General features: G+C 40.2%; 3 protein-coding genes across 4 annotated transcripts in view; 2 read left to right on the top strand and 1 right to left on the bottom strand.

Moving 5' to 3' along the window:
- mrc1b (mannose receptor, C type 1b) overlaps positions 1–4,421 on the bottom strand; it is an 11,476-nt gene extending 7,055 nt beyond the window's left edge. Inside the window, exons 1-12 of the mRNA XM_008334517.3 lie at positions 4,231–4,421; positions 3,755–4,111; positions 3,291–3,461; positions 2,961–3,116; positions 2,535–2,645; positions 2,020–2,157; positions 1,653–1,829; positions 1,340–1,494; positions 946–1,059; positions 588–703; positions 346–494; positions 52–251 (exon numbers count right to left, since the gene is read on the bottom strand). Of these exons, the coding sequence (XP_008332739.2) occupies positions 52–251; positions 346–494; positions 588–703; positions 946–1,059; positions 1,340–1,494; positions 1,653–1,829; positions 2,020–2,157; positions 2,535–2,645; positions 2,961–3,116; positions 3,291–3,461; positions 3,755–4,111; positions 4,231–4,303 (1,917 nt within the window). The 5' untranslated portion in view covers positions 4,304–4,421. The remainder of the gene's footprint in view (positions 1–51; positions 252–345; positions 495–587; positions 704–945; positions 1,060–1,339; positions 1,495–1,652; positions 1,830–2,019; positions 2,158–2,534; positions 2,646–2,960; positions 3,117–3,290; positions 3,462–3,754; positions 4,112–4,230) is intronic.
- Positions 4,422–5,531: 1,110 nt separating this feature from the next.
- On the top strand, positions 5,532–23,609 carry si:ch211-106h4.4 (MAM and LDL-receptor class A domain-containing protein 1). Of its 2 annotated transcripts, XM_025066208.1 has the most exons (51): positions 5,532–6,290; positions 6,550–6,690; positions 7,101–7,220; positions 7,308–7,389; positions 7,499–7,667; positions 7,809–8,019; positions 8,412–8,540; positions 8,658–8,782; positions 8,872–9,106; positions 9,187–9,440; positions 9,546–9,636; positions 9,757–9,897; positions 9,987–10,112; positions 10,265–10,398; positions 10,607–10,778; positions 11,142–11,261; positions 11,457–11,611; positions 11,697–11,792; positions 12,103–12,193; positions 12,274–12,393; positions 12,675–12,777; positions 12,861–13,011; positions 13,126–13,345; positions 13,523–13,646; positions 13,939–14,074; positions 14,155–14,233; positions 14,336–14,491; positions 14,726–14,851; positions 14,954–15,169; positions 15,269–15,388; positions 15,679–15,840; positions 15,946–16,037; positions 16,454–16,624; positions 16,956–17,114; positions 17,217–17,325; positions 18,008–18,130; positions 18,272–18,371; positions 18,537–18,696; positions 19,131–19,233; positions 19,367–19,510; positions 19,597–19,784; positions 20,051–20,216; positions 20,480–20,698; positions 20,794–20,972; positions 21,239–21,476; positions 21,925–22,084; positions 22,177–22,291; positions 22,428–22,548; positions 22,708–22,804; positions 22,884–22,947; positions 23,028–23,609. In XM_025066208.1, the coding sequence occupies exons 1-51, from the start codon at positions 6,266–6,268 to the stop codon at positions 23,109–23,111; spliced, it is 7,122 nt and encodes a 2,373-aa protein (XP_024921976.1). In that variant the 5' UTR covers positions 5,532–6,265; the 3' UTR covers positions 23,112–23,609. The 2 variants fall into 2 exon arrangements, with proteins under 2 accessions (XP_024921976.1, XP_008332746.3); XM_008334524.3 differs by lacking the exons at positions 5,532–6,290; positions 6,550–6,690; positions 7,101–7,220; positions 7,308–7,389; positions 7,499–7,667 and having other exon boundaries at positions 7,889–8,019; positions 8,386–8,540.
- A 16-nt stretch (positions 23,610–23,625) lies between these two features.
- LOC103396440 (peptidyl-prolyl cis-trans isomerase FKBP1A-like) lies at positions 23,626–26,337 on the top strand. Its single transcript, XM_008334520.3, has 4 exons — positions 23,626–23,777; positions 23,868–23,915; positions 24,801–24,913; positions 25,204–26,337. Exons 1-4 carry the CDS (start codon positions 23,741–23,743, stop codon positions 25,333–25,335), a joined length of 330 nt encoding a protein of 109 aa, XP_008332742.1. The 5' UTR covers positions 23,626–23,740; the 3' UTR covers positions 25,336–26,337.
- The last annotated feature ends 79 nt before the right edge of the window (positions 26,338–26,416 follow it).

Here is a 26,416-nt window from a genome sequence, read left to right on the forward strand (position 1 = left end):
TGAATCTAGAATGACGCTCCACCCTGGACCACACTGTGTGGTTGGTTGTACCTTGCTGCAGAAGGGTCTTGATGTCACTGGATTCCAGCCCTCTGCACACTTTGGAGGACTTTGAGTGGGTGGAGGGACAGTTAGCACAGCGCCCTCTGCCAGGTGTTTGCAGATGTATTTTTCCTGATTGGTGCAGGGCAGCAGATCCCAGAGTCCAGCCAACACTCCAGTAGTCATGGCAACACATCCCTGATTGTAACCTGAAGTTGTTGATGTGAAGGAACAGTATCTGTGTCAGCTGTGACGCTGTTGTTGATCTTAATGGTCTTTATGACGGTTTAGGTTTGAACATACCTGGCATCTCAGCGTTCCAGTGTGTGAAGCTCACTGAATCTGTGTTGGTCCACACAAACTGATCGATGTTTTTCTGGTTTGAGAGTCCGAGCCAGAAATGCTTCTCTGGTCTGAGCCCCACTAAGCTGACAAGAAAGGCGTTGTCTACCCTGTGAACATTTACACAGACTGGTTACTTTACACCTTTAAAACTACGTCCATTGATGGAACATCACCTTCAACAACATCACATATGTGCCTACCCATTGGACACATCCGCTAAGTAGGAGCCTGACTGCTTGCAGTCGTCTTTGGCTTCATCAAAGGTCTTTGTGTGAGATGCCACAAGGTAGCAGTAGGATCCATGTCTCTTCCAACCCTGTGGAGATGTGTGCACTGGTTAATAATAAATATATTCTAGTTAATTTTTTAATTTTTTTTACCTTGAACCCATTTCACTTTATATCAATTTTGGCTACATTTGAACTGTTATCAGACAAACAAAATAAAAATAAATAAATAAAAAGAAACACTTATGATGGACATTGGAAGAGTGTTTTGTGCTGAGTCCTTGGACGTGCAGTGAAGAATTACCGCAGTTGACTGGAAAACTTTACTTACTGGTTTGCAGCCGACATTCAGGTCTACTTCGTCTCCTGTGCGCTCAGTGCTGCTCTGCTTCATACAGATAAAGCCATGTTTCTCATCACATGAGCGGTCAGCCCAGTTTCCATCCTGGAACAAAGAAAAAAAAAGCAGTGATGATTTCTAAGAATTGTTGGTGAAGAGTTTTCTAAGAGGCAAGAGTTTGGAAATTGCTGATCAATTCAATTAAATGTCTGTGATTCACTTCCAGGGAGTTTAGCAATTGTTCTTTTTGTTGACAGTGCAAACAGGAGGTTATTGAATCAGGCTTTCTGAAGAATATGAGTAACTCTTCTCTTAATTTACTTGTGTACCAAGTTATTAGGATTGCATTTACGTAGACCCAGGTACTGCTGTAGTGTTGGGTTACCTGGCCCCTGATGAGAACACAGTCTTCTGTGCCGGTGGCCGCATCAGGTTCTCCATTATCCCAGGTGATGAAGCTGACAGTGGAGTGGTCACTCCAGTCAAACAGACCCTCTGTTGTTCTGTCATTCAGTCCAATCCAAAGTTCATCAGTGGAGGCTGCAGGACACACGGACACAGATCCGAGGAGCTAAGACTTAGTCGTTGTTGAAAAGTTATTGATGCAGTTGTTCTTGTTTTATACATTATTCTGAATTCGTACAGAATTAAACGACAGGCAAAGGGAGCCATGTTTGGCCGATGAGGTTGTGTCGTACCATATCCGAGCTGAGAGATGACAAAGCTTTGTTCTTCTATGTTGTGGATGCTCACTAAGTCTCCTTCTTCTTTGCGACATTCTTTCTGAGCGTCAGTCCATGTTTGGAGAGTACGATGAAGGTGGAAGCAGTGGCCATTGTAGGGAATCCACGGCGTTGCGCAAAATCCCTGCTCAACTGATTATTAAAAAAGATATGTTGAGATGATTGATGCACAGAAAACAATCAGCATAAAGCACATTTGTATCTTCTGTCACAGTGTTATTTTAGCAAGTGCAAAAATTAGCAAGTTTCACAAATGTTGTGAAATCTTGTGTTAACTCAGGTAACAAAGGCTGAAACAGGGTTATTGGACATTTGTACCTACTTTGTGGTGGAGTGGGCGGCGCTCCTCCCTTGTAGCAGACGTAGCCCATTTTTTTGCTGCAGGATGAAGTTTGCCATGATTGCAAACCAGTATTGTCAAGAAACGCACAGTTGTGTCCCGGGTTAGGAAGTGGATTTCCTTAAGAAAAAAAGACAGTGACGCTGATCTCACTAAAGATTCCCTGCATTGTAATACTGCATTACCGATCACTATAAGATGTTCGAGAATAAAAAATATAGGGGGGCAGTGGTGGCTTAGTGGTTAAGGAAGCGGACTTGGGCTTCAGGTTCGAGTCCAGCAGCTGCCAAGTTACAACTGAGGTGCTCTGAGTAAGGCACCCTCCACACACACTGCTCCCCGGGCGCTTAAAGCTGCCCACTGTTCACTTTGGTGATGGGTTAAAAGCAGAGGTCACATTTGGTGGTGTGCAGTGTCACAATGACGAGTCGTTCACTTTCCTTCCTTTCTTATTGCTTAGGAAAAGAGACCGATCTGAATGCTCAGTAAAAACTCACCAGAATGCCATCGCAGGTAACGGAACGGCCGCCCGTTGGACCACATCCAGCCACGATCTGGGTCCAGGACCAGACCAATCCAAAGTTTGTATTTAGCAGATCCAATCAGCGCTGCATATGTTTTGTGAGAATGGGGAAAAGGACAGCGTATACAAATGAGTTCCTCTTCTGTTGAATCTTCCTCTTTTTTGTTCAGGCACAACTGGACAAAAACACTGAATTCATAATATTATTTTACATCATGTTTCTGGTTGATGATGGGGCTTTTATTAAACACCAGGTGTTTATTACTAATATTACCATTGTCTAATAACAAAATATTTAGCAAAAATATCACATTCTGCGTCACGCAAAGCTTGACAATGCAAAATAACTTGCATGGAGTGTTTCAATGTTTAAGTGAACCTCCAGCAGGTGGCACCTTACCTGAGATGAAGGCCTGCTCATTGGGATCAACAAAACTGACCAGGTTGGAGTCCTGCTGTTTGCAGCTGGTCTCAGCCTGGGACCATGTCAGAACGGACTGTGTGTTGACTTGGTAATAAGCTCCTGTGATTGGATTGTTGGCCCAGTGTTCTTTTGCTGAAGGAAATAATATATTTTTAAACATTTCACCAAGAAAACAATATATTTACTTTTTGAATGAATGAAATGAATGCAGAAAAAGATGCTGTTTGTTCTGTGAATGATGACATTGAGTGTACATTAGTTCGTCTGCTGACTGTCAGTTAAATAGGTAAAATGCTTAATACTCACAGGAGGTCGGGCAATATCCCCAAATTTCATGTTCATACTTTGTTTCAACTGCGCACCACTGTTGTTTTTGTGATGAGTCAAATGTGGTACAATCTCCGAACCAGCGGTCTTTGTAAAAGAAGGGGAACATGCAGAGTTTTCCAAATGCATTTCCTTGAAGGGTGTAAAGCTCTGAAAAAGAGAAAGAGAAAATCTGTTACCTTCAGTCTTGTTTTTTTTAATCACATTTTATTGCATCTGTTATGTGAAGGCTTATCAAATGGATAGATTAGGTGCAAATGTCTACACTGTTACTTATTTACTTATTTAGTTAGAATGCTATAAAAATACAAAATAAAAGCAGTCTCAACATGCTAGAGGTGCTGAATGGATTGTGATTGGCCAGAGTGGAGATGAATCATTTTCTTCATCCTTGTGGTTTTGCAACTACAGCTGGGTTTGACAAGACAATTCTTACACCTTACCTCTGTGAGTTCTTGTGCAAGCACCACTGGTAGTCCCTGCGATGGTGAGTTCGTTGTTTGGGCCAATGGTTTTGGAGAGAGCGATGGATTCGTCTGATTTGACCTCGATGTAGAGGGATCTGCCTTTCAGAGCAAGGAGTGTTCCATTTCTACATTCCCACTTTTGAAGGTCACTCTTGTCATCACAGTCGTACAGGTTCACCTCACTGCCCACACTTTTGCCCTGTGCTCCCAGGCACTTCTTGGTTATGACGGTAAAAAGTCTGTTGCCGGTCGTCCAACGAATTTCCAGGCAACGGTTCAACTTTTTTAACAAACAGAGACCAGTGGCTTTATTGATGAGTGAAAATTGACCGTCTGCAAAGAGAAAAAGTTCAGCGTGAAGTTATGTTTCTGACCTTTCTTTGACAAAACCAGAAGTCATTGGTGAAATTACAATAAAGAAAAGACGTTGTCAATATAAAGTTGTACCGTACCGTTGGCGGTTGAACATCGAGATACGAGGATGGAGAGCGCAACAGCTGCTAGGGTTAATCTGGGAATCAACATCCTTCTGATAAGTCTTGTAGCTGCAGACACTGTCGGTGAGCACAGGACTTATGAGCCCAGTCATGGAACGGAAGGGAATCTTAATAGCACTGACACTTTCTTCCCTTCCCCTTGAGTACGTGTCATGTCTCAGATCAGCAGATTTCAGCCCATGCTCTTGGTAAACAGGGGGGTTTGGAAGGAAGTATTTGTCACATTTGTCACACTTTCGGAAGAGGGCCAAAAGTGGCCCCATTAACTTCCTGGGTATGGGATGCAGAAAAAAGTAAAAAATTCACATTCAGCATGACTCATCTGATTTAGACGTTTATTTTAAAATCAAATTTTAACAGTAATAATGTTTGAGTCTGAACTAGCATTCGCTAGTACTTGAGTTGCCTTTATATGTTTTTTGTGTGTTGTTGTTTTGTTTTTTTTTTTTTTTTTTGTTTTTTTTTTTTTTTTTGTTTTTGTTTTGTTTTTTGTTTTTTTTAGATTATTTAGATTATTTCCCACTTACTATTTAGAAACTGAGAGCTAGCAATCAAATAATTAATCTTTTAGAGAGCTAAAATTCCACCAATTTCCCATCTAATTTACATACTTTTACATGCATTGCTGACCTCTACTGCAATTTTTTATACACTGGTAAATATTTTTACCCACGTTGGCCCCAGCCAGAAGGAGTAAACCTGGACAGAGGGAAGTGCCAGGTCTCTTACACTGGATTTCTCTTAAAGTCTAGATCCCTGTTATATAAATGAACAGAGCAGAAATGTAAAAATATATACAATATACATGCTATACCACAAATCCGTACACAAACAGACTCAAAAGCTTATAAAGGTGGAAACGATCGTTTACAAAACTCAGACACAAACACAATCAATGTCACTGACAACATCATCCTTGTTTTCAAATGATTGATCAATTCAAAAAGAAATAGTCAAACTTGGTTATTAGTCTTGTAAAATTAAAAAATATTGAATGGGTTAAGTGGGCGTTTTGTATTTCTTATACTTCTTTGTAAAAAATAAAAAAATATATATATTGCATTATTGGTAAAGAGAACATGTTGTTCATCCTGAGTGTAGCAACACAGTATCCTGTTTGGGCACAGATGCATTCAGATGTTGAGGTTTTGTTCTCCCACTCTTCCTTCACAACAATAATAGCATTTTGCATTTTCACTTCCTCTTTTTAATCTGCCTTCTAGTGAGGAAGACTGTGCTGAAATATCCAGAATATCAATGACTGTTGTGCTGTCTTCCATGTTGAACTTTGTTTTTGACAGTGTGGGAAATGTCTGTCTCTAATGATGTTCAGCGTGGCTGTAGTGGCAGTAGACAGAACGTGCTGGCATTAATGATGACTGCAGTTACCGTATATAAACTGTAAGATTACTATTTTGCAGGCCACAAATGCAAAGAAAATATATAATAAAACTTAATTAAAATACATTTTGGGGTAAAACCTGAAACTGTTAATTTAAAACATTTTCAAAACACAGTTGCACATGATTATTACCTTTATTGACAAGTTTCTATTTTGAGGCTTCCGCTGTAGAACTGATCACATTAAAATGGCTTGTCTAACAATATGTCTGCTCATCAGATTTCACTAGACAGAATATCTTATTTGATGCAAAGGTCACAGCTCTGTTTATACGTGCTCGACTATGAACGACTGTATAACTCCGGATCTGTGCTATCACTGTCACTGTCACTATCACCAAATCTGAACTAATATAAAAGTCGGACATGCAATAACCGCCATAAAGACAAGCGATGGACATGCAGTTTACTGACTACACCATGGACTTTAAGCCATTCATAGCTGATAAGAACACATGGAGCTGAATTGCTGGAAAGACTGAATTTCCTTCCAACGATTCAGACACACGCTGTGAAGTTAGCTGAGGTGACAGGTCCAGGGAAAATCAAAAAGCACCGAGCAAGAATTCTTTGTCATGTGTCTGTAGACATGAAGGCGATGATTGTTCTCTCAGGTAAGAGTCGTACAAACCACAGGTGTGAAGTGTTATTTTGTGACTTTGCATTAGTGTGATAGGTTGATGGTGCACTGTTTAACATGCACGCTGGTCACGTAAGACATTGATAGTGGTAAAGTTCACAGTGTTGTGGTTTTTATTGAATTGGAAAGTTCCAGTGTCCTGGCGGCTTGATGACATTTCAAAAGTGCAGAGAGAACATTTGTTAGCATGGAGTGTATAATGTCTTCTTCACTTCTTAACCTGCGTTGTACAGTTTTGTTCACAGCTCTGCTGGTCACTGTGTCGTCCTGCACTGAAGGGCAGTTCACTTGCAAATCTGAAGAATGTCAGGATGCTGAAGTGGTGTGTGACTTTAAGTGGGATTGTAAAGATGGATCTGATGAGGAGTTCTGTGGTAAATTGTTTATTATTATTATTAGTAGTAGTAGTAGTAGTAACCCTACTACTACTACTACTGTTATTATAACTATAATTTTTGTTTTCAAAAACTAGGTCCTAACTCAGACTGTAGTGTTGTTTTTAAATTTGAATGTGATAATGAATCTTTTCTCCTCTAAAACACTAACTTGAAATTCCATTTAATTAGAAAGTAGTAGTAGCCCCCATTTTTCCAGATTTATTTTTAAGTATATACTGTATGTTTAATCATTTTTAGGTAAAAATACAATCAAATGAGGATACAATCTTAAATCACAAGTTTATAATTAGACGAGGGAGGATATAAGGAGACACACTTTTACTTTCTCTTTTTTTTCACTTTCAGTTAAACCATGACTATTGTGCTTTGCTTTTTTTCTTTTGGAGGCACGTGTGACTTTGAGCTTCACTCCTGTGGATGGAATTCCAGCTCCGATGGCTGGAAACGACTGATGGTAAACACAACGTCCATACCAGGGGGGGACCACACCACAGGAAAACCATGGGGTGAATATGAACTTCACGTCATGAATCAATGAGTACCACTGGTTAATGTCAAAGTACATTTGGGTTTCATTTATCTGCTGTTTACAGGACACGTTATGTACACAAACAAGTCCAAATCTGACTTGGTATACTCTGTTGACAAACTACCTGCCCTCGGATGTCAAATCAGGTACTTGGACCTTTTTTCCCTGATACGTTTTATGGCTTTGTTAAATATTTCAAATTAGTTTAGCACATAACACATGATATTAATGACAGGACTGTTACTTTCTTTTCAGCTTCTGGTACTACTGCAATGTTATAGGTTCAGGATTTTATTCAAATTGCCTTAAACTACTTATGACCAGAGGTGATGTGGAAAACGTATTGCTGGAGGACCGTGCAGATAAAATAAACACATGGACAATGGCCACAGTCTTTCTTGGTAATCAGCCAGGTGGATACAAGGTTGGTGAAATGTCATTACACACACACACACCGCACACACACACTAATGTTAAACAAAAATGTTCAACCAGTGCTTTGCCCTGCTCATTCTCTGTCCTTCTTCACATAGTCTTAGAATAAAACACACCGACTTTTCCACAGCTGCTGTTTTCAACACCATCCATTTTTGGAGTTGATGATAATATGTTGGATGACATTCGCTTTGAAAACTGCGGAGAGGGCGATGTTCCCGCTGAGTCAGATCGACTCTCCTGTGATTTTGAGAAGGATGCATGTTCATGGTACCATGACTACACCGCCAATCTTTTATGGAAAAGGTCTAACAGGGAGTTTCAGGATGACCAGCAGAAGAGTAAGTAACCTCCAACAAACGTTTGACATTATTATGTTTAACTGAGCAGAATCAATTTGGTAATAAACACTTTATCAATTGGCATAATTAACCACAAAAAAACAGTGATTTTCCATACATGTTTTATATTCTGGTTTTCTCCACAAGTGATGTTTTATATTCTGGTTTTCTCCACAATTTCAAAACATCTTTATTAACACATTGACCTGAACCCCACATGTTTAAGTAAATACATACATAAATGGAGGCAGAAGGTGTTATGATGTCACTACAGTTGATCAAGGTGAGATCTGAACCTGGGGCCTCTGAATACTGATTGGTCTATCACTGAGGGTCAAAGACACAGGATGTGTGTGTGTTTTTCAGGATTTCTAACCAGGTCATTTCCACAGATTTCTGCATGCTTATCAAGGCTTCAGCCACTCTGAATGTCTCATCAACTGCCAGGCTCGTCAGCTACCCTCAACCTAAAGGTCATATATGTGTGAGCTTCAGCTATCGCATATTTGGCAACAGTATTGGTGCGTTTTACTTTCACTTCTTATACATGAATTATTAAATACACATCTTTATTGCAGGTCTCAGGTATTTTTGATCATTTTTAAATTGTTAGCCATGTTGTGGTTGGTTTGTCCTAGGTTCACTGAAGTTCATAACAAAGCATCCAGGTGAGGCAGAGGATGTCATATGGATTAGAAGTGGCACCCAGGGAAACATATGGCGTTTTGCTGACCTCACCTTTGATACTGACAAGCCAATACAGGTCATTATATTTATTTCATCTACTTTACTTACACAAATGAAGCTGTGCAAACATTAAAGAATGTGCAATTGAATCAATCTGAATTTCAGTTCATTATAGAGTCGGTTGTGGGCGGGGATCAAGGAATCATTGAGATCGATGACATAGTGGTGAACAGCACCCCCGATGGTTCTTGTCCACCTGAAAGAGAGTGCACTTTCCAAGGTTCCCTCTGCGGACTTCAGCCCCAGGTGTCAAACTCCACCTGGAGCCGAGTGAGGGGAGCAGACCTACCAGCCGTGTCATCAGGCCCTACAGAAGATCACACTCTGGGGACAGAGGAAGGTTTGCTAATAATATCTGAATAATGTTTTTGTTTTTTTTCCTCAAGAAACTACATTTGTTGACTCAAAACTCTGATGTAGGGTATTACCTAAGTGCCCAGTTGTGGAATCACTCCTTGGGGTCAACAGCTGTAGTCAGGACAGCAGTATTGCCGCCCACTCCCCCTGACGGAGAATGTCTAATGTTCTGGTACTACATGGAGGGAAGTGGAGCGGGTGAACTCACTGTGTACCTTGAGAGCCTGGATGAGCAGCTCTGGAAGCGAAGTGGAGATCAGGGAAGACACTGGAGGCATGGACGAGTGACGCTCCTCAGCCCAGGTTCCGTGTATCAGGTAGATACATCGTCTTGTCATGTTTTTACACAAGAGATGCTGTGGTTTGAGAAATAACTTGGATCATATTATTTGTAAAAATCAGTTTTTAATATTGCATGGCAGGTGATTTTTGAGGCGACTGCTGGAAATGAGCTTGAACGAGATATTGCCATCGATGACCTGACAGTGCTGAATGGTGCCTGTCCCCCAGAAGGTGGGTGATGCTACATATACGTATAGCTCGAAGATAATAAAGAAAACAACTCTAAGATAAAAATCGTAGGTAGGTAAATTGCTGCACAGATGCCGTATGTTCTCTGTTTTACTCCTCCAGGCTTTTGTGACTTTGAGATGGACCTGTGTGGTTGGGTGAACAATCCTCCAGCAGAGTCTGGAGTCTACTGGGACTGGCTCTCAGGCCACAGTGCTGGTGTGTTAGTCCCAGATAGCGACCACTCTACAGGTTCATCTTTAGGTACTTCAGTACACTCCATCCATCCACCCAACCACCCGTCCAGAAGCACACTTGGAGGCTGTTTAAGTTGTTGCCTTTCTTCTCTGCAGGTCACTTTTTGTTTTTCCTTGGCAATAACAATAGAAGGATAGCCTCCCTGGAGAGTGAGACGATGATGGCTGTCGATAAAGCCTGCCTTGAACTCTGGCACTTATCGAAAGGGTGGGGAAGTGAGCGTAAGTTTATTAATCTCTTCATTCTCCAAACTTTAAACCTTTCCGTTACCACACATGTTGCACTGCTACAGCATATGAATGAATGGCATTGTTTTGATTTTCACGTTTTCATCTGATAATAATCTGTCCTTCTTTTGTTGTGATTCTTCCAGGCCCTTCGACTGTGTTACTTACAGTTTTTCTAAATGAGTCAAGTGGACTGCGTGCTGTTTATGAAACAAGAGGAGTTTTGGATGGGACATGGATCCAAAAAAGGGTGGATTACAGTTCTTTGGAGCCTCACCAGGTAGAATGGGTTTTTGAAAACTCAACTACATTTGACCTAATGTCAGGTGTAGTCATTTTACAGTGTGTATGTGTATATACTGTTGTGTGTTATCCTAAAAAGAGTGTGACTCCTAAATCCTATGATTTTATGATTATGAGGCTGAACGCTTCTGCACACACAAGCATTAGTATAATTGTTTACATTGTTATTTTTTGAAATTTTACAGATTGTTTTACAAGCAACATTTCCTGGCGGTGTGGAGGAAATTTTTTCCCTGGATGACATCTTCATCATTAGAGACCAGTCTTGCAATGACAGCATCACAACAACCACCCCTGTCCCTCCCACCGCCACCACCCCGTCACCTCCCTCTGCCATGGATTGCACATTTGAACAAGGTGATAAAATGGATCTTCAAAAATGATAAAAGTGATAAAACGTCCTCTTTTGTTCTCAAAATGTTAATTTTGAACGTATTTTCAAACTGTCTTTTCACCAAGAGGGTGAAACGTGTATCAGATAAGCAATCACTTTTATGGTCTTACATATTTGACAGATTTTATTCTTCTCAGCTGACAGTGACCCGCAAGCAGTTTTTATTCCATTTGTGTAAATGCATAAAGTGGCATAAAAAGGTCATCAGTGTGAGATTGGAGCCAACATTTGTTTTCACTCTGGTGTTAAAATGAAGATGTCTGCTGATCATGTCACTGACAAATATACAGTGTATTTAATATTTCAATTCTCATCTTGTTTATCAGGTCTGTGTAATTGGGTCCAAGAGGACAGTGGCAGTTTGAACTGGACTCTGAGCAGTGGACGTCTTGTGGACCAATCGTGGGACGGACCTGACTATGATCATACGCAGGGAAATAATGAAGGTATTAAAAATGTATAGTTAGAAAGGTACGACCTAAGTTTGTACGTAATAAAGATGTTGTTAAGAAAGATGGCTTGAGAGTGCACTCTTTTTTTGTTCTGATATGTTTTGGCCTTTTTCTGCTTTTGTTATCGAAATTTCCTCAGAGGCACTCCCACATTATGACGGCTTCTTCATGTTCTTATTTTTTCTTTAGGTTTCTTTCTGCTGTTGAATGGATCCAGGTCCAGTGCTGAAGGTAAAGCAGTCATCTCTGTTCCTGTGGCGAAAGCCAACTCTGAAATCTGTGTTGGATTCTGGTATTACATGCTCGGACCTTCTGTGTCCACCCTGGATCTGAGCGTTCAGATGGTAAGTGCCTGGTTTTCATGACTACTTTCTGATTTGGTCATCTTGCTCATAGAAATATTAAACGCTCTGCTGTGGTTTGTTGTAGGAAACCTCCAAACTGTTGGTCTGGACTCGAAGGGCGACACAGAATCCAGAGTGGATGAACGCACAAGTTACCATCAGTGGGAATGATGTCATGCGGGTAAGGTGCTGAATGAAAGTACAATTTGCAGTTGTTCTGGTAACTGAAGTGCCTTATTTTATATATTGTAGTCAGACCATATTTGTTCACATTCAGCTCTGTTAGTAAGAATTTGTTTGCTTGTTGCTCGATGTCTACTTTTATACTGAATGTCTTTTTAAGTGCATGACCAGTTGTGCTTTAATTTTTGTCTTACTAACGTCCCACTGAGCCAGTCAAGTCTGTGGAAATACATAAATGTAGAAAAATATCTCTTGATCCAAGTTGATTGCTTAGGATACGAATATATGCGTTCTTCCTTCTTTTACAGATAATGTTCACTGGCCATAGAAAAAATAAGAGCCAAGGATTTATCGCCATCGATGATGTCACAGTGAGGGAGGGAGCCTGCCATACCCAGAGTACACAGAGACAAAATAATACTGTGAAAATTAAAAGGGAACAGAATTTTACCCGTGATAACAACAGATTTTCATTTTAGATGTTTGTGGGTTTGAGTCCAACCTTTGTGACTTTCAAAACGATGTTAATCATCTGGGTCACTGGGACCGGAAAAGAGGAACCAACCATCAGGTGGATCACTCTTACGGAACTGAACATGGTGAGAAGGAAAGTTCTTGTTTAACTGAATATGCTCTAAAATCATCTTTTCTTAATGCCACACCACCTACTAATCAGGACAGCTTTTTATGTACATTTGTGTAAACTGCTCACAGACGTGGTCAGTGCTCTTCTCTTGTAGCAGTGGTTCCCAAAGAGGGGGTCGAGACCCTCCTTTAGTCATTTCAGACACTTTTTTAAAATTTCGGTATTTCTTTGTTGGTGTGGAAAATAGAATGGTTTGTCAATTCAAAATTATTCACATTCTGCCTTTTCTTGCAGGATTCTATTTGACCGCAATGACAACAAATAGTACAAACCCTAAGAAGGCTCAGCTGCTCACACCAGAGATCACGTCAGATACAGAGATGTGTGTGCGTTTCTGGTGAGCTACTGTTCCTGGACACACGGCACATTTGTCTGAATTTAAATTGGATTTGATTGTATTTATTGACTGTATTTCTTCAGGTACTGGTTGCCTTCAAGCCCCTCTAATGAACTAGTGATTTATGTGATGAGGAGTGGGTCAGTAGGTGATGCCCTTTGGCAAAGCTCTGGAGTGCCGTCCACAGACTGGGAGGTAGCAGAGGTCACTGTGTCCTCGCCAGGGAAATTCCATGTATGTTTTATTCACATTGCATTAACTTTCAAAAGAACCTTTTATTTCTGTTGGTTAACAAATACATTTCTTTCCAAATACACATAACCCAAAACTCTTTACATGCTTTACCAGGTGGTATTTTCAACTACCCATGTACCGGGCAGTACCACTACAGTAAAACTAGACGATATTTCAGTGAGCACTGGGGCTTGTCATCCTCCAGTTAGCTGCGACTTTGAGTCTGGGCAATGCAACTGGATCAATATCCCCAGAGAAGATGGGCATGACTGGTTCCCGGCTAATGGTGGCTTTCATGGTCCTTCGACAGACCACACCACTCAGACCCCAGAAGGTACCAAAAAAAATGAACTTTAATTTCTTTAGTTTAACCCCTTTTTTCTCTATCTATAACTGACACCAAACGCTTCTTTTTTATAAACCGGACTACTGCAGTGTAGGTATTTAATGTTTTTGGGTTCACATTTGTGAAGACGTTTTTACGTTTTTAACTTTTCGTATTCTCTTGCAGGTAATTTTCTGCTGAGCTCATCACCTCACCTGGACAACAGCAGTCTAGCACAAGTGGTGTCGGAGTGGATTTATCCCAAAGACACGGCTTACTGTGTCAGTTTGTGGTACTACACAGACAGCAGGTGAGCAGACAGGAGTGGTCCACGCACACTTCTCACATCACCATGCGGAGGATGCACTTTATCCTGTTTATGCTGCATAGGGTCTTTCTAAACTTCCTCAGGAAGTGCACACAAATGTCATTTAGTCGCTAGTCATCTGCCTCCCTTTGTGCAAGACCCAGACTGCACTGTGTCAAAGTTCAGGCTTCGCATGGGACTCATTTGAAATGCAGTTTTACCATGTTGATAAACCAAAGTCTGTGTACCTAAAAATGACCGACCTAACCCACCCTCCGCTGCCTGCTGTTTCCAGTGAATCTGGGACGTTGCGAGTGTATGTGCAGTTTAATCGAAGCAGAGCCGACCGGGAATTGATTTTTCACGCCAACAGCAGTCTGCAGAGGTGGAGCAGGTTCTCTCAGACCGTGAACATAACCAAACCTTTTCAGGTAACCCCAAAACAAATAAAATGTTAGATTAAAAAAAGAGTTAAGAAAATAATTCACAGAATCTTCAACTTCACACTCAGCTGCTGATCGAGGGAGAAGCTTCCGGTGGAGGATTCACTGCCATTGATGATGTCATCGTCACACCAGGGCAGTGTAAAGGTAATGACATTTCATTGCTCATGTTTTTTTTGTTTTTTTTTTTTTTGTTTTTGAGTGAATTTGATCAAACATTTAAAATAATGTATGTTATGTTATTTATAGTCAATGAAACAAGTTCAGGACTTGAGGGCTGCACATTTGAAACTGGCACATGTCACTGGGAGGACAAGAGTGTCGGCCAGTCCCAGTGGGTGAGAGGAAGAAATGCTACAGGGAACACTGGACCACCTGTGGACCACACACTTGGCACTGATCTGGGTAATGAAAAAAAAAAAGATCAACTTTTGATATCACCCAAAAATGTGTGCATGTTTACTCTAGTTGTGGTAACTAAGCTTTAATTATGTTGATGAAACACTTGAACTTAAACCAGCACTTTTTCAGTCATACACAACACCTCTTTTTATGACTTTCTTGTTCAGTATTGACGTTTCCCTTCATTCATTATCCTACATAAATGCTTTTCTTAGAATTCTTATCTGACTCCTCCAGGTTGGTACATGGCTGTGGAGCCTGATACAGGAGACCAGATTACACCTGCGGCCCTACAGGGTCCCATGATGTCACACGCTAGCACCACCTGCACTTTACACTTCTACTACAACATGTATGGAGAAGGTATGCTTTGCATGTGCACATGCTTTTGTAAATGCTGTGAAAACAGATTTTCTTTTTAAATTTTTTTTTTCTTTATTTGTTTTACCACGTTCTCCGTTCCAGACCATAAAGAGCTGAGCCTGTTGGTTGAAAGAGGCTCTAGGTCCACAGCTCTGTGGTGGCGCTCAGGTGGCCACGGAAACCTGTGGCAACACGGTGAAGTAGTGGTTGGGAGAATTCCTCAGGACTTCAACTTCCTGTTTTCAGCTTCCAGAACATTCAATAAGCCTGGACACCTGGCCATTGATGACATAAGCTTTACAAACTGCAGTCTTCCTGGTAAACATCGCACTGTAAACACCAACAAGATTGTGGCAGATTTTTTGATTTATTTACTTGATTTGGTTTAATAACACAATGTGTCATGTTCCATCACAGAGCCACAACCTCAGTGTCCAGAGAATATGTTCACGTGCAACAACAGTGCGTGTGTAGAGCACAATCAAGTGTGTGACTTCAGTGATGACTGTGGCGATTGGTCTGATGAGAGACACTGTGGTGAGCTGTAACCTGGTAAAGGATTGGCTGTTTAGAAATGTTAACCAACACTAATCTTTTGTAAATAAAGATATTTTTGATAAAGCATGTGGAAACATAGATGGAACAAAACATTACATTTCTGTTCATTCTTTAAAGGATTTCTCTGGTTTAATATATTCTTATATTTAAAGACCTTCTTTTTTGGATTTCAACTTTCCAAAATGAACTTTAACTGCCCTAACTCTTTTTTTTTACATCCGTCTTCCTGTCTTTCGCTGACTGTTTTGATGTCACCTTGAATCCTGCAGAGCGTCACGGTGTAGTGGAACGCTGCAGTTTCGAACGAGGCCTGTGTTCCTGGGCGGAGAGTGAAGGGGACAAACCTGGAGATGAGTGGAAGGTGCACGCAGGCCAGGAGGCGTGGCCCAACCTAGGGCCTCCACGGGATCACACACACAATTTTGCTGCAGGTTTTAAACTCTGAAAGCCTTAACTGGGCCTGTACCAAGTATAAACATACTTTTCAAATACATCCAGAATACATTTCTGACTACACAGCCTGTGTTTTGGTCCAGGTTCCTATATTGTACCAGGGACTCACCTCAGCACCAAGGGCGAGACATCAGAGATTGTCTCTAAGACTTTACTACCCAGTTTGAACTGCACTGTGAGTTCATTACTTTCTACATTACATCAAATATGACTCTATGATTGACTATGATTTATTTACTTTATTTTTGTTGTACTGTAGCAGAGCGTCAGTGGAGATTTGTTAGAAAAAGATTGAGGCAAAATTGGAAAGAATCGCTGACAAGACAGTAGTGAGATCTGCTATGATGATTAGAAACCGTGTCTGTCTAAAAGACAGGAAGACGTAAATTCATACCATTGCTGTTCTTACTAGATGAAAGAAATATATAATAGAATATATTACAGTGATAAAGTGTTGCATGAAGTGACAGTTATCAGCATTGCTCTTATCTCAGCTCCATGGGTGTGCAGTAGTACATCATTAACCACTGCTGCAGGTTCGTCGCAGTTCACAGGGCTTTTTTTTAAAACCGTCTTTTTTAATGTTTGCAGATGAGATTCTTCTACTTCAGTCTGAACGACACGGCTGCAGCTGGACTGTCAGCCCTGTCGAGGACATGGTCGTCTGGAAGTGGAGACGCAGCCCTGTGGCTGCAGGAGAAGTCGCAGAGCTACAGTTGGCAGAGAGCAGAAGTCACGTTCTCATCGTCATCCAACAGCAAGGTCAGTGAAGAGACAGAGAGAGGATTGTGGGAGATAAAGGTTCACTTGTCGCATGTCACTACAGCAGTTCCAGATTCAGAAGCAGTATCATCTTTTATTGTCACTGTACAAAGTACAGTTGGAGGATCATAGATCCTCACTCAAATAAACAAAACATGTTAATGTAATCTGTTTTCTAAGTGCGACTTCACGTCTTGCATTACTTGTGTTTCATACGTTATATTTGACCAATTAAAGTGTGTTTTATCAGTGATATTTCCGAGTAAAAATACTTTTTATTGTGAAGACAGAGTCAAATCCAAAAGTTCTTCATCTTTTGCTTTTGTCACAGATCGTCTTCAGATATGAACTGGGTGATGGAAAGCAAGGGACGATTGCACTGGACGACATTTCGTTCTCCAAAGAGTGTGTGTTTGATGCTGACAACAACCAGCTCCCAGACCCACCGCCAACCTCAACACCACCTACAACAGCGGTCACACCCTGTCAGGTAAGACAATATGTGAGTGACAGGTGAAACATTTTTTAAAAGCAACTCATTGTTTAAGTCATCCAGGCTGTGTGGTCTGTCTTTCTGTCTTCAACGTTGTAGGAAAATGAGTTTTTCTGTTGGGCATCTGCCGGAAAAGAGTGTATTCTTTCCAGCAAGCGGTGTGATTATCATACAGACTGTTCTCAGGGGGAGGATGAGGACGGCTGTGGTGAGAACATTTTTTTTTTGCTTTGATTTAAACAGGCTGTGGAACAGGGCAGTAAAATTGACAAGTGGCTTTATTAGTAGTCCACTGCTGGAACGTAGGGTGTCCAGAGGATACTGGATGTAATTCCTAGTTTGTGAACAAATTGGGGTAACAATCGAAATGAGCGCTTGGTAAAACCGACAGGGAGTCTTTGCTGTTATTAACGTGACTTTGCATTTGTTCTATATAAGTTTGCACACTCTCAAAATGAATAAGAAAATCGAGGTGCAGAGATCATAATGTGCAGTATGGAGAATTACAATGACTGATCCTGAATGACATTCAGCAGATGCAGTTTGTTTTACGTTCACTGTTTGATTTAGTCCTGACGAGTTTCGATTACTAGCAACATAACACTTAAGATTTTTTCTCTGATTAATCCCACAGTAGCTGAGAATTTATTACGATTAATCATGATTAATTAACATGTTAAAACAGCCAGTTGGCTGCCTCACTGTTTTATTAAGGAAAAGTCCATTTAAAAATGTTTTCACAAATATACACCCATTCACAGAGATGTTATTATCTCATGAACAAATTTATTAAAGAACATGACAAGTACTTCACCTTCCACTTTCCAATTATTACTATCCTTTCTTTGCCATCAGTCTTACTCGCTGATTTTTTTTTAATGACACTTAAGGTCCATGCACATTTGAGAAAGATCAGTGCCAGTGGAGTGACACCAGTGAAGGACAGATCAAGTGGCAGCGACAGAAAGCCAGTATCACCAGCGTGCCACCCACTGATCACACTACACAAACAGGTGACTGCGGGCTAGAGTGGTGGGACTGACTGGCTGACTGAATGATCGGTTGGTCCAGTTGTTAACGATGATAACTCAGCTGCTGAATCAGCATGTTTGAGAGTCAGCTCAGTTGATCAGGCTGTGACCTGTTCTCCACAGGCTTTTACATGAAAGTGAATATCAGTCAGAGAACCGCAGAGACGGAGGCTCGGCTCCAGAGTCCCCCGCTCCCTCCTTCGTCCCCCTACTGCCAGATTCTGTGAGTGATTACATTGGGCGTGATCATCAAAGTTACATGAATTCGGATTTTAAAAAAAGAATGAATTGCTTAATGCTCGCCTAAACCTCCCCCCATTTTTTAGCACTCAACTGTCTTCCCAATCCAACACTCTCCCCTTCTTCCTTCCTTCTTTCCTACACCCAGGTTTCACTTCCACATCAGTGCAGAGAGTACTGGGTCACTCAGAGTGCTTATGCAGCAAGCTGGAGGCAGTGAAGCAATCCTGTGGTCACACAGTCACAAAACTGTCTCCAATTGGACTACAGAGTCTCTGTTCTTAGGCCTGCACCATCAGCCTTATAAGGTATTTGCACAAGACACAGCATTTAATTAGAATCTTTGAACACAGGGTCGATATGTCAATATATAGACCGATGTGTTTGGAGACATCTCTGGCTTCATCTTGTAAAGCACCTGTAGTCGCAGTTGTTAGCATCAGTAATGTACCACTAAAAATAAACAAATGATTGATATTGTGAATAAAAAGAGATAGAAATAAGCAAAAATGTTACAGACATTTTTATTGTTTTCAGACTGTTACATGTAACACATTTAGTACTTATATACAACCCTGTTGTCAAATGATCTGTTGAAGTTTTGTCCTTTTGAACCACATTTCTGCATGAATGTACCTAAATGTGCAGTATTTTAATTGATTTCTTCTCACTTCTTTTGTATATTTTTAGGTCTGAACAGACAGGGATGTCAGTTTAACCTTGGGTTTGTTTTTCTTCATAGATTTTGTTTAGTGCAGCCCAGGGTGCCACAGAAACGGCACCTGGTATATTTGCAGTGGATGATATCGCTTTTGTAAACTGTAACCAATCCTATCAACCACCAGGTAAATTAGGCTCCTCAACAGGAAATGGGTTCATAAACATTAACATTATATGTTGTGTTTTATCCCATGTCCTGTTTACAGTCTTGATTTCAGGAGGATTTTGTAATTCTAATGTTTTGCGTCTCCTCCTCAGCTCTCTCTGCATATGACTGTTCATTTGAAGAAGGTCTGTGTGTTTGGATGCAAGGGGCTGAAGATGAGTTGGACTGGTTCCTAATGTCAGGTCCCACTGAAACCCCCAACACTGGACCAGCAGGAGACCACACAACCAGCAAAGGTCAATGTGGTCCTGAAAAGTCGATAGTCAAGAAATGCCCAAATTCCATAGTCATGATGAAGGCAATGTTGTTTGTTGTTCAACAGGAAGGTACCTTTACGTCGACAGTTTTCTTCCACATACTAAGGGCAAAATGGCCCAACTAAAGTCTTTGCTGCTGCCACCTGCTGGAGAAGAGGGATACTGTTTTACACTACGTTACCACATGTTTGGTGCCACAGTGGGCTCCTTGAAGATGTTTCTGCAGACAGCTAATCCATTAAAGAAAACACTGGTAAAATATTACAAATTTAATTATCAAAACAATAACAGAAACAATACTTCCTCTCAATGCCAGAAAAAAAAATATTGGTGAATCCGATTGCGAAATATCGCTCTTTGTTGACATACTTTTAAGGTCATTGTGAAATGCCAATTGCACAACAACATTAATGTATGGTATGCTGGATTTGGGTTGCACAGTTTGCATACTGCTGTGTTGCAAAAACCTCCTCACATCCTCATTGCAACAAGTGAATCAGCCTCCTGTCTTTCCTGTAGGTGTGGCAAAAATCAGGAAATCAAGAGGACGAGTGGCTGTTGATGCAGAGTCATGTGACACTACAGCAAGTCCACCAAGTGGTTCTAGAGGCTTCTGTCGGAGGACGGGCAGGAGACATTGCCATTGATGACATTGGGGTCAGCAGCGGGCCCTGTCCTAAATCTGGTAATCAAGCTAAAGCTATAGAGAGACGCCACCCAGAGTCCAAGGATTAGTATTTTTTTTAGTCTGATTAATTGCATGGTATATTGGTGGAATAGAAAAGTGGCCTGTAGAACAAACCAGGCGTCTGACCTGAAGTTAAAGCTTCCACAAACGCCGTTGAGACGCTATTTCAAACTTGGATTTCTGTCATATTTGCCATTGTCTGACAGGATGTAGTACACAGTCATATTTTCCACAATAAATTCAAAACTATGATGTCTTAGATCTGTGTGACTTTGAGGAGGGGACTTGTGACTGGCAGCAGCACACCAACGATGACTATGACTGGGTCAGGAAGTCTGGCTCCATGAACAACCCCAACACAGGTCCAGATGCAGACCACACTACTGACACATCTGTTGGTCACTATTACTACCTGCCGTCTTCTGCTGCTGACCATGCCCACCAGACGGCTGCAATGTCTTCACCTCTATATCCTGCAGGTCAGAGTGGGTTAGGGGCTATAACTGGGTGGAAAAAATAAACTTCTACTAACGTAATCACATTTTTGTGTTGTTTTACTTCCACGGCCCCTCAGGGAAAGGAGCGTGTGTACAACTGTGGTACCACCTGTATGGCCAAGGCGTGGGGACGCTGAATGTTTACCAGCAGAGTGAGGGAGGACAGGCAGCTTTGATTCTCTCTCAGACAGGAGACCACGGCAGGATGTGGAGGTTCACTCAGGCTTCACTTCTGCCTCGAGAACAGCCGTACAAGGTAAGACACAAAAGTCAAGCCACAGCGAAGAGGTCAGCTGGAATGAAGGGGAGAGAGATGGTGGTGACTGCACTGCACCTTTTTTAAAATGTTGAAAATTGACGTTTATTTAACCAGGGTGTTCCCCCTGAGATATGAGTGCTCTGTTCTAAAGGAGCCCTGACCCAAGACAGAAGCAACACAATCCCATTCTTAATGTTGTTGAAACATGTCTTAATGTTATATAAATATAAATATATATATGTATGTATGTATATGAAATTCAGATTGTGGTGGAAGGTGTGAAACTTGGCCCCACCCAGGAGGGAGACATGGCTTTTGATGATGTACAGCTGACGGAGGATCGGTGTCCTGCTCCAGAATTTTGTGACTTTGAAATCAACATGTGTAGCTGGAGCAACCTGGGTGACGGAGTGGATCAAGGAGACTGGCTCCGTGGCTCAGGAGGCTCCTCCCACCCCCACACGGGGCCTAGTTTTGATCACACCACCAATACGACACACGGTTGGTAATAGCTGGAATAAGACTGATTGACATAATAATTATATAATTACATAATAAAAAAATAACAGCAGTTACTTTTGTAGTTTTAAAGGTGACTTTTTTATCATATGTTTTATTACATATTGATTTAAATCATTTTTTGAGAACTATCGTAGTAGGTAATCACGTTTTATCTGCAGCTCTCATGATATGTTTACTCTTGCACAATAATGTATAAATAAGTCTTTTAATGCTTATATTTCTTAATAGTTATTGCACCATATTATTTAGAAATACCAAAAAATAAATTCACCCCAAATAAAATTGTAAATAGTATGTTCTATTTAATAAGAGGTGTCTTTGTAACAGTAAAGGACAACTAATACTGTTTTATCATTATCAGTTCTTTAAAATCCTTCTGTGTTGACTGGTAACATCAGTTTATACATTTTTTATGATATTTCACCAGGACACTATCTTTATGTGGACTGCACAGTGGGTGAGTGGGGAGATCGGTCCTTTTTGGTTAGTGAAGTGTTCCAGTGGTCCACCGGAGGGCACTGTTTGACGTTTTGGTACCACATGAAAGGCGACCATGTTGGGACTCTCAGAGTTTACATAAATGACCGGTAAAGCGCTGAATCACTTGCCTGAATTGTTTTATTAAACAAATTGTACATTTTTTGTTGATGTTTTTTTTATCTGATTTTTTTTCTTACAGAAAAATGCAAAATGGGGGAAATGAAGAAGGCATTCTGAAGTGGACTGAGACAGGAAACAAGGGAGACCAGTGGAAGATGGCCAATGTCTATTTTAAACACGAAGAAGCATTCTGGGTAATTGTGAGATTAGAATAGTTTAATTTACGATGAATAAGTGTTTTAAAGTAAAGTAAAATAGTTCATAGAGGTTGTTCTACAGAGAGAAAGTGCATCTCAATATTCTAATTTTCTCATTTTATTTCTTCATCAGTTTGTGTTTGTATATCAGAGGGGCAGCAATCCAAGCGGGGATGTTGCTCTGGATGATATTAGAATTTCTCCTGGCAGCTGCAGCTTCGAGCCTCCTATCAACCCTCCTTCCAATGGACATGGTAACATTAATGAAACTGTAGAGCACAGAATAATTACTTTTGCAACTAAAGACATGCAGTAAATAAATAATGGTTTGAGGGTTGTTCTTTTTTAATTCATTCAAAATGATTTAATTAAAGTTTAAAGGTTAGAATTTAACAATGATTTTCTCTCTTCAGATACTGTGTCCATAGTTCTCGCAGTAATTTTTACCCTGCTGGCCGGTTTTGTCTTCTGCTTCCTACTCTTTTTTCTAAACAAGAAATGGAGGGCAAAGTAAGTACGTCTGTGGTTAAGGAATAACACAAGAAGTTCGTGTTCATGGTTAATTAACATTTTTGCTTTTATTTCTTAGGAGAAATGAAAACAGAAGTGGGATTGATGAAAACTCAGTGATCGACCTTAACTGTCAAACCAATGTATGAAAGTAGATCACAAACGACATCAATGTGTACTGACTTTTCAGATGATAAAATATCTGCTGTTTTTCTTTTTTCAGAGCACAGAAGAACATCAAAATGACTTTTCTTTTGACAACCAATTGTATGACCAGTCGCCAACATTTAGTCATTCTGATGCCTGAAATGTCCAGAAGTTGTTATTGTTATTGCTGTCAGTATTGCCATTATTCTTGTTGTTGTTATAGCTTGATCAAGAGCAACAATAATAGTGGTTAGAATTTAGCTAGATAAGACGTTTGGCTCTCGTTAACAAAAACTATTATTAGTAATATGTGCTGTACACGTTAAAAAATTAAATGTTTGTAGGGGTTTATGGTACTCAAGTCAGGTCTTGATACATTTTCTGTACAAAATGAAAAGCAACAATTATTTTTATTATTTAAGTTAGTACATTCAGGCACTTTTAAGTCATTGTGATGGTTTGGGGCTGCATTTCAAACTGCGGTCTGTCATCTTTGCCCATGCTAGCTCTCCTGTGTTTCTTCCTCCTGAAGGGTGCCGCATGTATCAGGCCCTCTTGTGTAAATACGGTATTGACACCTCCTTGACACATGATTATTTAGTCGGTCTATTTCCTGTGCATTATTACTGTAGGTCTGTCATTAAAGCTTAGTGCAACTGAAGGCTTGGTCTCTTTTGAACACGTGACCTCATCCATAGCCACTCCCTCTTACACACAGACACGCGCGCGCGCACAGTTGCTGCTTCTCGCACACACTCAGACACTCGGCCGCACGGAAAAATAAGAACAATGGGTGTCGAAGTCGAGACATTAAGACCTGGAGATGGTGATAATTCTTCTTGTTTTTCCATCGAATACATACAATGTGGTTTCTGTGAAACATAGAGGCGTTTAAACCTGTTTTTTCTCTTTTTAGGAAAGACTTTTCCAAAGAGAGGGCAGAGAGTCCAGGTGCACTATGAAGGTAAGACGGCGTTCATTCACTTGGATTGGGAAAATACAGATTTTGTCTCATACATTGTCTTTTCACCAATTTAGCTAATGCATGGGGACGAATTTATTTAAGTTTCTGAATTGTATTTGTGTTTTTATCTGAGTCGGCCGAGACGACCGCAGTGCTAGGTATCGGTAAGCTAAGGTTCCTTTAGCTTCCATTAGGTTAGCACCGAGTCTTTATAGAAGCCGGATAGATGTAAAAGAAGACATATTTTGTCAATTCTTGTATTTGTGAAAATCCTATGTCAAATAAACTCGGGTGTGTGCCAATAAATCCCGGGTTACGTTGCCGAAATGCATGTTTGTAAATCCAGTTTGCTCGACAATGCTAACGGTTTAGCTGGGTGTAGCCTCAACATAAACGTCGAACACACGCCCAATTGATTTACTTTTTGGTTTATTTGTAGAACGTGTGTGATTTTGTGATATGTGGTATAACTGTTTTTCGTGAGCCAATGCTCTCTAGGCAATATGCTTCAAGTTGTTCTTTTAAACATGTGTCTCTATGTAAGAATATTGTCAATACACATTGAGCAGGGCAGCGTGCTGAATAGACCGTATAATCAAAGAAGGAGTAGCCACTCGAATGCCAACTGAAGGCGCAGAGTCAAACCGGAAGTGTCCTTCATGTTACGGAAATGACAGGGGTGTCACAGTTCTTCTTACATTTCAATTGAGGGAAGAAATTTAATGACGCCACATTAGTTACGAATGAATAATGATGCCTTTAACTACATAGTTCAAATATATTAAGTTAAATATTTAAAAAATACTAAATCACCATTGGATGAATACTGTTTTGCGACTTATTACTAATCTTTTCTTATAAAAATACACACATGTTGTTAAACAGGAAGGCTGACAAATGGAAAGATGTTTGACACCTCCAGGTCACGAGGACAGCCTTTTGTTTTTAAGATTGGATATGGTGAAGTCATTCGTGGTTGGGATGAAGGAGTAGCTAAGGTAAGGAAACCTGAGCTGTTAACTTCAATTATGAGTCACACAACTTAGCAAGAGATATACATGGATTACAAAAATGTGTTTACAGACCAACAGCCTAATCATTCCTTTGCTATCCATTATTTGGAAATAGTATGTATATACATGTGTGTGTATATACTTAATATGTATCTGATATGTATCTGACATAATTAGATACTTTTCATTGTCATCATTTAAAAGTTTCTAAGGACATATCTGCACTCCAAACATGAATGTTGTCATTGTTCTTCCTTTTATTTCTTCATCCACAGATGAGTGTTGGAGAGCGGGCAAAGTTGACCTGCTCACCAGACTTTGCGTATGGTTCTGAAGGATGCTCTGATGTCATCCCTCCCAACGCCACACTCATCTTTGATGTTGAGCTCCTGGGGTGTAAGGATTAAACACTTGTTTGTTTTTATTCAACCCACATCTTTGACAAAAATAAGCGTTCTGTGAGTAGCTTTGATAAATACAGTGGTGTTGTGATATAATTTAATGAACTGTCCAGAAATTCTAAATCAGGTGGTGTTTCTAAGATTGCAGAAACTAATAATAAATATTACTTTCTTTAAAAAGACAACCCTTTTTTGCTGACATTAGGTCATATCATAATAAGAACTCTGATGATTAGCCTCCAGGTATCTGTAACGATAACTTGTTTGCCAATCTGTGTCAAGTACTTGCCAAAATGCAAACTGATTTAAGACTAGTTTTATACCACACCTGCTCCGTCCGTAGTCGGAGCTTCATTTTTGTGCAGCAACAGTTACTGTTTGTTGAAGTTTTAAGTTTTTTTGTTTTTGGTTGTTTTTTTGTTGTTTTTTTTTTTTTTTTCAATTTTGGGAAGGTACTGATTTTTTTCACTCAATCACTCGGCATAGGATTATATGGTTGGCACACAATGTTGCAGGGTGTTAGGTTTGTATCTTTTCCAAATTATTGTGTTAAATGACTGTCTTTTCAGCAAACCATGTACCATGTCTTAAATTTTGTATTCAAAAGTTTGAAAACTATAGATTAATAATGGTTCATTATTTAAATAATTTCTTGTGTAACATTTTGACAAACAGCCAGTGCTTGAACAGAACAATTTTTAAGAAGACTTGGTCCTTTTGTACATTTGGAAAAGCTAGATATTCCTAACCATGTTTCATTTTTACACCTCCTGCTTTAACTATTATATGATTTTTTTTTTTTTTTTTTAAATAATCCTGCAATTACTGTTTTGGCCTTGGTTACATTACAGCCTGAAGTGCTTATGACTAGTGTCACAATTCTATATGTTAAGGTTTTGTTTTGGTCTTTTTTTTTTTTTTTACTTTTGGGGTATTGCGTTAATTCTTTATTCATTCCATTAGAAACTGTGGGTGATACATCTCTGCATTAAAACAAGTTGAAAATTGTATTGTCTCGAATCAGGATTATTACAGAATGCTTTATCTGGACATTTGTTTTTGGCAAAAAAAAAATACTGTTTGGATA

Source organism: Cynoglossus semilaevis, chromosome 20 (genome assembly GCF_000523025.1).
Source record: "Cynoglossus semilaevis isolate Cse_v1.0 chromosome 20, Cse_v1.0, whole genome shotgun sequence".
NCBI classification, from domain to species: domain Eukaryota; kingdom Metazoa; phylum Chordata; class Actinopteri; order Pleuronectiformes; family Cynoglossidae; genus Cynoglossus; species Cynoglossus semilaevis.